The 10,437-nt window shown below is 42.6% G+C and overlaps 1 protein-coding gene across 1 annotated transcript in view; it reads right to left on the bottom strand.

The window, feature by feature from the left end:
• Positions 1-221: 221 nt before the first annotated feature.
• The window catches only part of LOC311227094 (mitochondrial pyruvate carrier 2-like), a 29,932-nt gene continuing 19,716 nt past the window's right edge, over positions 222-10,437 (bottom strand). The window contains exons 4-5 of the mRNA XM_084312628.1: positions 8,008-8,119; positions 222-1,903 (exon numbers count right to left, since the gene is read on the bottom strand). Coding sequence (XP_084168754.1) covers positions 1,816-1,903; positions 8,008-8,119 — 200 coding nt within the window. The 3' untranslated portion in view covers positions 222-1,815. The remainder of the gene's footprint in view (positions 1,904-8,007; positions 8,120-10,437) is intronic.

The raw sequence follows: 10,437 nt of genomic DNA, 5'->3' as shown, positions 1-10,437 counted from the left end.
AGTGTATGGTAGTCATTGTGTAGTGTGATGTGTGCCTGGTGCCAGTGTATGGTAGTCATTGAGCCTGTGTAGCCCCAGGTTGGGTGCTACCAGTGGTGGTGAAGGAGGCAATTTCCACCCTACATTGTGGGGAGCACTTTGAGTGTCTAGAAAAGCGCTATATAAATGTAATGATCATTCATTCATTCATTCACACAGACACAAGCTATATGACGTCCGTATTTCTTATATTAAAAACTCTTTATTTGATTGTGCTGAAATGTAATCATTCTTCAACTATAGCTAACATATTACATACAACATTATAAAACAGGTGTACAGCTGTGACAATACAACACGCTCCAACATCATTTAAAAGAAAAGAAAAAGAAAAAACTAAACAAATGAATAGATTAGAAGACAATTCTATTTGAAAATAAATACATTTAAAAATAGAAAATTATCTAGAATTGTATTTATTATCCCTTAAACTTGCACAGGGTACATAATTGATTAATTGATTCTTTTATTTTCGTGTCATGAACCCAAAGTGCCCAACCCTCATGGGTTTATAAGACACCAAAAATACTGTTACAGTGTTCCACTATTACATTACACGTTACATTTCCCTTCCTGATTTTTTCCAAATTATTATTATTATTTTTGTATTCATCCAGCTCAAGAAAATCAACATAAATGGAGGACATTTTATTAAAAAAGTACTTCACTTACATCCAGTTAAACAAATAATGTACTTCATTCTCAATTTCACCTACAGTAGCTCGCACACCAAACAGAGTCTGTCCTCCTCTCGGGTGGCATTACATTTGCCGGTCTCATAAGGTCTCATTTTGTAATGAATAAATAAAGAAATAGAACCAGAACTATGGTCTATAAGGCTACATTCAGACAGCAGGCGAAAGTGGCCTGAATCTGATTTATTTGTACTCATATCTGACTCAGGTCTGTTTTGTCACAACAGTATAAACAGCACAAATCACATGGAATCTGATCTTTTCAATTCTGATTTGGGCCACTTTCATATGTGGTCCTGAATCAGATACCAGTCTGATTTATTCTGCAATATGACCTCAGTCTGAACAGTCATGTAAGAATTCATGCAACTTTTACGTCACTCTAGATCGACGTTCATCACAATTCTGTGGCGGGAGTCTCTCGGTGAATACAAACATGGAAGACAGCTGTGATGGAGGTGGTCAGTGGAGGGACAGTGAGGAGTTCACCTTACTACCTTTAAGTATTAAGGGTGACACTTCTGTACAAGCTAAACTAGAGCGGACGTATATTCATAACCTGTCTGTGTTTGAAGGCAAATTGAAAGAAGAAATGTCTCTTTCACCTCCTCCTCGCCCCCATTATCATCTGGTCATGAATTAGCCTCCACTGCACATCAACTTATAAATTAAACCATAAACTGTGACTTCAGTGTCCTCCATGTTTACGTCCATCTTCGTTATTGTTCATTTCTGCATGTGGGTCAGTTCAGGAGCGTGACCAGTTCACGTGTATTGGCCACATTAAAGAAATAATGTGAACAGCCAAACAAAAAAAATCTGATCTGAGCAATAAATCAGAATTGAGCATTTAGGCTTGCAGTGTGAACGCAGCCAGAGGCATAATTTGTATTTTTTTTTTTTTTGTATATTTGTGTGTGTGTGTGTGTGTGCGCGTGTGTGTGTGTGTGCGCGTGTGTGTGTGTGCGTGTGTGTGTGTGTGTGTGTGTGTGTGTGTGTGTGTGTGAGTGCGCACGTGCATGCGTGTGAGTGTGCACGTGTGTGTATGTGGTCAGCACTATGACGTCCACCACATCACAGCCTAGGAGGCGTCGTGGGCAGCAGGTGGCGCGGACGACACGACTGAAGCCTCTGCAACCAGCTCCCCCTCCTTCAGACCCTGGTTGTAGCTGCAAACATTGGATTAGATTAGATTAGATTCGATTGGATTGTCATCATAAAATAAAATACAGTCAAAGGCATGCGTGCCTGCATAGGCACGCGGGGGCATTTTCATAGGCACAGGGGGCAGCATAAAAAAAAGAAAAGAAAAAAATTATAATTTTTTATTTTTATTTTTTTTGCTTTGAAATATAATAGTGAAATATTTTGCACTGTTGTCGCATTTATCTTGTTGAAATCCTCCCACAGGTTCTTTTTACTACCACATATTTAATTGAGACCCTTTATTTGTTTATTATTTCAATTTAGCTGGAAATACATTGCTACATCATTCAGTAACATTTGCAGAGCCTTATAACAAAAACATTATTACGGTCACCATTGTGACCAGTGGGATTAATCAACAAATTTGATTATTTATTTTTCTATTTCATTGAACATTGCACATGTTAAAAGCCATTTTTTTCTCAAAATGTGAGTATTACCAAGTCAACTTGTGTTCTTAAAACAATGACAATAAACATAGTTTTATTAGGTTGAAATAATGTGGTTGTGTACTTATTTTTCTGTTAACTTATTATGGATTGAAAACTGAAAACCTTAATGCACAGTAACTGAACTCAATATTTTTAAGTTCTGGTAACTTATTATTATTTTTTTTTTACAGTGTAGTCTTGCGATCAATCAAAACTTATTTACACGATATACCTCACATTCACCCTCCATTCACATCCTGGTGTTCTCCTGGTGTTCTCCATTAGGCCTGTAGGTGGAGCTATGACAGCACACGTACAGTACACACACCGATGTGTGATGTGTCCAAAAATGAATGGGCAAATGTGAGTGAAATGGTCGCACTGTATGCAGCTGTTTGTCTGCATTGCACCCCCCCCCCCCCCCCAACTCAGATTTAGGGTTGATACAACCATCATAATAATATTGTTAATAATAACAATAACAATAATGATGTAATAATGTAAAAATTATCATTAAAAAGACGTACGATGCATGCATGGAATATTGTTGAGGCACACTAGTTACAACTATATTTCAAACAGGCACTCCATGTCAAAAAGGTTGCTGACCCCTGGTCTATACTGTAGTGATGTATAGTCTACATACTGTAGTACTGTATAGTCTACAGCAGGGTGCCGCAGAGAGCTGCCAGGGGTGCCTTGATATAAAAAAAAATTAAAATTTTTTTTTTTATTATTATAATTTTTTTTTTATTCTTTTTGTATTACAGAAAATTATCACTAAAGTGCTATCTGTTGCAGCTGCACTGTTTTCCATGAAAATACCATATTTGGATAAGTTTGACCATTTCTCAAAATCTGAAAATCATTATGAAACTTGGTGTTAATAAAACACAGAAAAGGATCACCAAGTTACTCTGGATAAAGAAAACCTTACAGACAACATTGAGACAAAGCTTCCTGACACATCTCCATCCAAACTCTTGGAAGAACTCATTGAAATCTCATCTGATACCACCTGGAGGCGTCTAGTTTTTTTCCCCGTTCGCGTTCTGCGATCTGATTGGCCACTGACGTTTCTGGTGCGATCTGATTGGCCACTGACGTTTCTGGTCATGTGACATGTGCGCCAATCGCGTGACGCCTGTTTCTGCGCCCATTTCCGCCTCGAACAGCCTGCAAACTACCTGCAAACTACCTAACGCCTAGTTTATCACTGGTTAAGCTTAGGCGACTCTTTCGAAGTTGGTTTAGGTTAGAGTTTGGAATCAGGGCTGGTGTTCTATCGCCCTGCTCTAAGACAAACTCTAACCTTAACCAACTTCGAAAGAGTGCCTAAGCTTAACCGGTGATAGAAACAGGCGTCACACGATTGGCGCAGATGTCACACGGCCAGAAACGTCAGTGGCCAATCAGATCGCAGAACGCGAACGCGGAACTGGGTTGGTAAAAAACTAGACGCCACGCCACCTGGAGAGCTAGTTTCAGAGTGTGGTGCTGAGTACCAAGTATCTCATGATGCAGCAGTTAAAGTGTTGATACCATTCAGCACCACATATCTGTGTGAAGCTGGCTTTTTTTGGTGAACCTTTTCTGTATTTAAAAGAAATACATGATTTTCTGTTTTTGAGAAATGGTCAAACTTATCGAAATATGCTATTTTTATGGAGAACAGTGCAGCTGCAACAGATAGCACTTTAGTGATAATTTTCTGTAATTTTATTTAAAGAAATATGCTATTTGATTTACTACTACAAGCAGTGTAATCTCAACAGTACTAAGCCATTTAGACCGGAAACACCTGTTAATAATGCATTATATAGCCTGCATATACACACAAATGTGTTTCCCGGTTTCTTAAATAAACATTATTTTGAAAGCAAGCACTTTTGTCATCATTGTAGCAAAAAAGACAGGAAAAGTCTTTATCGTATGTAGGGGTGCCCTGGAATATTTTATTGAACACAGGGGTGCCTTGGCAGCAGAAAGGTTGAGACCCCCTGGTCTACAGTATTAATAGTTGTAGTATTAATATGTACAGTGATACAGGTATAAAGACACTATGGCAGTAAGTCATACTGGTCAGAAGCATGACTAGTGGAACATAATCACATTTTAATTATTTATTTTCAAGCTCCTCTTTGTTCTTTATTGAACATGCTGTTTTTCGGTGGGTGTAGCACAGAGTTTTAAATTCATTCTTTATTTCCCAGCCTGGCTACCCCACACCCAAGAGTAAACTGGTCAGTACATTAGGTAAGCAGTTCATTGATTCGTTAAAGCTAATTGATTTCTTGATTGATTGACGGGTTCCATAGGCTCCAAAATCCCATTCCAATAATGATAAGCTTACCAATATGGGCCTTCAAAATGAACAAATACCAGTGTTTGTTGCGCCTCTCCGTCAGAGAGAGCCAACCAACCTTCTCATAAAGGACACAGTGATGAATGAATGAATGATCATTACATTTATATATAGCGCTTTTCTAGACACTCAAAGCGCTCCCCACAATGTAGGTTGGAAATGGCCTCCTTCACCACCACTGGTAGCACCCAACCTTGGGCTACGCAGGCTCAATGGCTGCCATACACTGGCACCCGGCACACATCACACTACACTACACAATGGCTGAACGGCTCAGGAGACAGGGATTGATATCAGCCAATTAAGGGGAAGGGATGATTAGGTGGCCTTGATGTCAGAGACCTGATTGATGAGTGTCATATCTATCATTAGCGATGAATCGGAGGGCAGAGTTAAGTATGGATTTAAGTGCTGCCTCCAAACAGGTTTGGACCAGGCGAGATCAGAGCTTCATGAAAGCCTCTCTTTAGATGTAACGACTAACAGGATGAAACAGTGACTGTGGTTATAGAGTAACCAGGATCTTGTGAAATATCGTCATTTGTATGCTAACAGCTCTGGGCCGGCGTGGCTAACAGGTGACACGGCACCACAGCTCAAAGGACATGGAGGTTAATGTGTCCATAAAGGTTAAGAAAATAAAAAGTTTTGAAAAGCTCAAATTCCAAAAGATACAGAACATAACCATGACCGAATCCTATGAACCGACAGTAGTAAACCCTTTCACTACCACACTACAAAAAGGTTTAACCCTTTCACTGAAACACGACAGTAAAGGTTAACCATTTCACTGCCACACTACCGAAGGTTAACCCTTTCACTACCAAAGGGTTATGGACGAGTACAGCTTGTAGCTACCAGCAGCGTGAAACCACAACAAACACCAGAAGTGATGGTGGAGTTATCGCCGACCTATATTGACTAAACACACCTTTTTCCATGCGGGTCGGCATGGAACTCTTTGTGAGCCGTTTGACACACGTTAGCGGTTAGCACTGACTTTTGTGTCCGAAAGGCCACCAACATGGCAGCTGACCCCTCAGGAGCGTGCCTATGTTCCCACAGCCCTATGTTCCCACAGCCCTATGTTCCCACATTTCCTTTTTTAATACAGCACATTTGTATCTGATTTTATCCCGCTTTCTCTTAATTTGGTAGCCAATTACACCCAACCTAGTATCCAATTGTCCTCTGGTAGTAGAGGGTTCGTCCGGGAACATAGGGCTGTGGGAACATAGGGCCTCATTTTGAGCAAGATCTTAGAAATGTGGGAAAATAGGGCTGACCACGACCCCTCTCACCTCCACTCACCTCCTCTTTGCATTACTAGCTGACCCCTCTCACCTAGGTGGTGCAGTGGGCAAGGCGCTCGCCACTAACGCAGGAGATGCTGGGTTCGAGCCCAGCTCTCGGCGTTGCTACCAGCTTGGCTGGTCGTTCATACTAACACAATAGTAGCATGCTATAGGTTGTTAAGGTATAGCAGTATTAGGGGGTGGGAAGCTGATGGGTGGGGATCGGACGTTGTGGACAGCGACTCCTACAGGTCGGTTGGTGCGCCTGCGCAGCAGAATCAGGAAGCATCGGGGGCAGCGTGTCCCTCCAAACGCAGACCCCCGACGCTGAGAGATCGCGCTGTGCAGGTGAAAAGATGCGACGGCTGCTTCCTCGAGTACCGGAGGGGACACGTGATGCAAGGCTTAGTCCACATTGCAGCCGGCTTGTGGGAGGCATGGCCTAACAGCGTTCGAGACAGGGAAGGGTAGAATTGGAGGATACGAAATTGGGATGGGAGAAAAATAGAAAATGGGAGAAAAAAAGTAGATAAAAAAAAAAGATGGTCCAAAACGCTGCGGCACGACTCCTGACTGGCACACGGAAGCAGCGTGAACACATCACACCTGTCCTATCCGCCCTTCACTGGCTTCTGGTCCAGTCCTAAACAGGGACGCGGCAACTGGGGGTGCGGCGGGGGCTGCAGCACCCCCTGCTGGCGGGGAGTGTAACTGCAACTGCAAGGTTGTTTTGGCTTTTATTTCATTGTAACCGAGGCTACTCAATGTCACAGAGCGGAACTGGAAATCCGTTGGTAAAAAAAATAGACTCAGCCTGGAATAGTTTTGGGACGCTGAATTCGCAGTAAAGAAATATATCTGCGGTTTCCCTGGCGTGAACAAGCCAGCAGAACTATCCGAGCCCCCGGGAGGGTGGTCGAAGACCTTTTGCATGTCGGCGATCATGTATGCGGGGAACGAATTGCAGAGGGAGGGCGCAACAGGTGGGGTAAGCTGGTCTGTGATGTGTGCATCAAAACGGTTACATGTTTGTCTCGCACGCTCCGCAGAGCTGAGCGTGAGAGCGCGGTCTCTAGTGAACGAGAGTGTTGGTTTACGAGAGTGGTAAACCTATGACGTTATTATTATATCACTTATCTCAGCACCCCCTCATAACACGTTTCAGACCCTGTTGAACGCTCTGACTCAATAGTATCCATCTGTAGAATGTCAGCCCCAGCACTCTCAAGCCCCACGCTAAATGTGATTTGACCAAAGCAGAGTATACACACAGACAGTGGAGCTGTTTGCAGATAGCGAGCATTTTGACTTGTTGCGTGGTGGCGATGTCTCGCAGACAATACAACTACAAGTATAATTATATAATATATATATTTTATAAAAAAATAAAATTATATAAAATTAAAAAAAAATTTAATCAAAACCGATCAATATCTCAGCACCCCCACTTCCCGCGGACTTCCCGCGGCCCTGGTCCTAAATGGCCTTGCCCCTCCCTACCTCACAGATCTCCTACACGTCCCAACCCCCGACCAGAGCTCTGAGGTCCACAAATCAAGCGCTCCTGGACGTCCCCAGAGCAAGGCTAAAAACCAGAGGCGACCGAGCCTCTGCTGTGGCTGCCCCCCTGCGCCTCTGGAACAGCTTACCGGTAAATATTAGGTCTACCCAGTCACTTGCCACTTTTAAATCGCTGCTAAAAACACATCTTTTCAGCCTGGCTTTCTAAATCCCTTGCACTAGAGTTATCTGCCTAGTTTGAATGTTATTTGAATGTATTCATGTTTTAAATGGCCTGATGTGGTTTTTTAAATATAGTACCTTGATTTTTTTTTATGCAAACTGTTCAGCACTTTGTCAACTGCTGTTGTTTAAAATGTGCTATACAAATAAAATGTACTTGACTTGACAACCGTTGTTTCCCCCGAGGAAGCAAGTCAGTGGCCCCTGCAGCACCAACGAAGAAGTTCACTCACCTCCAGATCCTGAAGAGCTGCGTGGCCCCGGCAGCACCAACGAAGAAGTTGACCGCGAACAGGTTCCAGACCCTGGGGGTGATGACCAGGGAGTAGCGGGACCAGAGGATCCCTGTGGGGGGTCCAAACACAGAGGGTTAACAAAGCAAACAACGCAATTCATGACACATAATTCATCTTCATTTAATTATAAATATATCTAAAATACGATGGTTAATTATTTTCTTTATTATTTTAATTTATTTTTTTGATAAATATATATATGTTAATTATTTTATTAGTATTTTTCCTGTTCTATTTGTCTTGTGACCTCAAATGTTATTGTTATTGTCTGTTGATGATCTGTTAATTATTATTACTATATATATTACATTTGATTTATTCCTTACATTATTCTTTACATGATTTATTATTGTGTTATGGTATGTCTTGTTATATGTTGTTATATGTTACTTATAATGTGAAATAAAAAAGATTTTATCAAAAAAGATATATATCTCAAATATATATCTTGGAATTCTTCATTTGGGTGGTGTTTTCCTTTCATTTAATAAGTGGCTGTGCTGCTCAGAGGAGATGGGAGCTGTGTGTACTGATAACAGACCAGCTGTCTCTGTCTGAGAGCTGTACTGAACACAACCTTGACACTGGCCATGGAAAGTTGCCGGAAGTGAACGCAGCGATAGAGCGACCCTCAAAACAAAAGTGGGCACATGAGAGACTTGACTGCCCCGCTGCATAGAGGCCAAGTAACTGATTTGTATTTTCTAAAACACTTCACACTATATTTACACTTTACACATGACTATACTTATTTATTCATATTATTTATTTACTTTGGTTAGGTCGAAGTGCTTTTCTCACAGGAAGAGCATTATAGAGCAAAGGAGCTCTATAATGAGAAGTCACACACACACACACACACACACACACAAACGTATGCGCATGCACACACATATTTAACAAAATCGATCAGGCTTATCAGTAATGACCACATTGTGAGTTCCAGTAGAAAGTACAATAAAGAGGGTAGATTTGTTCTAATCCCCTGCATGTCCTATATGGAATTTCCACATTGCATAATTGCAATTAGACTGGGTCTTAAAGGAACACGCCAACATTTTGGGAAATTAGCTTACCGTCTTCTCCAGAGAGAGACAAGAAGATAGATACCAGTTTCCTCTCTGACGCGTTCAGTAGAACACTATCTGGCTGCACGTTAGCCTAGCTTAGCACAATGAATGGAAGCGGACAGTGCTGGTTAGCCTTCGGGAGAGGTATTAGTTGGACAATGCAGGCTAACCGGCCATGTCCGCTTCCATTCATTGTGTTAAGTACGTAAATAAGGTTTATTTATATAGCACCTTTCACAGACCAGGGTCACAAAGTGCTTCACATATAAAAACATCAACAGAGTGCAAGGATAGCAGCATGTTAAAAACTAAGTAAGAAAAACGTGAAGGGAAAAAAAAACGGATAAAAAAGGCATACAAGATTTACACAGACATAGTTAGCCAAAAGCCTGTTTGAACAGCACAGTCTTTAGCTGCTTTTTAAATGTGTTTACAGAGACCACAGATCTTAAGTCCATGGGAAGAGCATTCCATAGCCTGGGGGCCACGGTTTTGAAGGCTCTGTCACCTTATGTCTTTAATCTAGACCGGGGGACAGCCAGCAAGCCCTGGGCAGAAGACCTGAGAGATCTACTGGTGGTGTAAGGAACGCAGTAGGTCGCAGATGTACGCAGGTGCCTGACCATGGAGTGCTCTGTAGGTGATGACCAGAACCTTAAAAATGAATTCTAAAAGGGGCGGTTAGGTGGCCGAGCGGAGATTGCGTTCGTCACCAACCCCGGAGCTGTGAGCTGGATTCGCCTGTTCGAATCCAGCTCACAGCTCCGGGGTTGTCACCAGCTTGGCTGGCCGTCTGCACTAATACAATTGGCTGTATTAGAGGGTGGGAGAAGCTGGCGGGGTGGGTCCGGGTCGTTGTAAACAGCGACTCCTACAGTTCGGTCGGGGCGCCTGCTAAGCGCGGATAGGACTTGAGGGGGATAGTGTGATCCTCCCACACGCTACGCCCTCTCGATGAGAATCCGCGCTGTCAGGTGAAAAGAAGCGGTGATTGGCTGGACGTGTGTCGGAGGAAGCACGTGGTAGCCTCCACTCTCCCAGATGATCTGACTGTGGGGGGTAAGTGCGCAGCGACTGGGAATTGGCATACGACTAACATTGGGATGGGAGAAAATCGGAGGAAAATGGAGGGGGAAAAAGATCAATACAAAAAAAAAAAAATGAATTCTAAATTTGATGGGGGGCCAGTGAAGGGAAACTAAGATGGGTGTGGTGTGGCATGACTTTCTGGACGTAGTCAGCAGCCTTGCGGCTGCATTTTGGACCATTTGTAGCCGGCCCAGGGTGGACGCATCGA

This window comes from Notolepis coatsorum, assembly GCF_963971535.1.
Source record: "Notolepis coatsorum genome assembly, chromosome: 1".
NCBI lineage: Eukaryota > Metazoa > Chordata > Actinopteri > Aulopiformes > Paralepididae > Notolepis > Notolepis coatsorum.
This window is presented reverse-complemented; position numbering and strand designations above follow the sequence as displayed.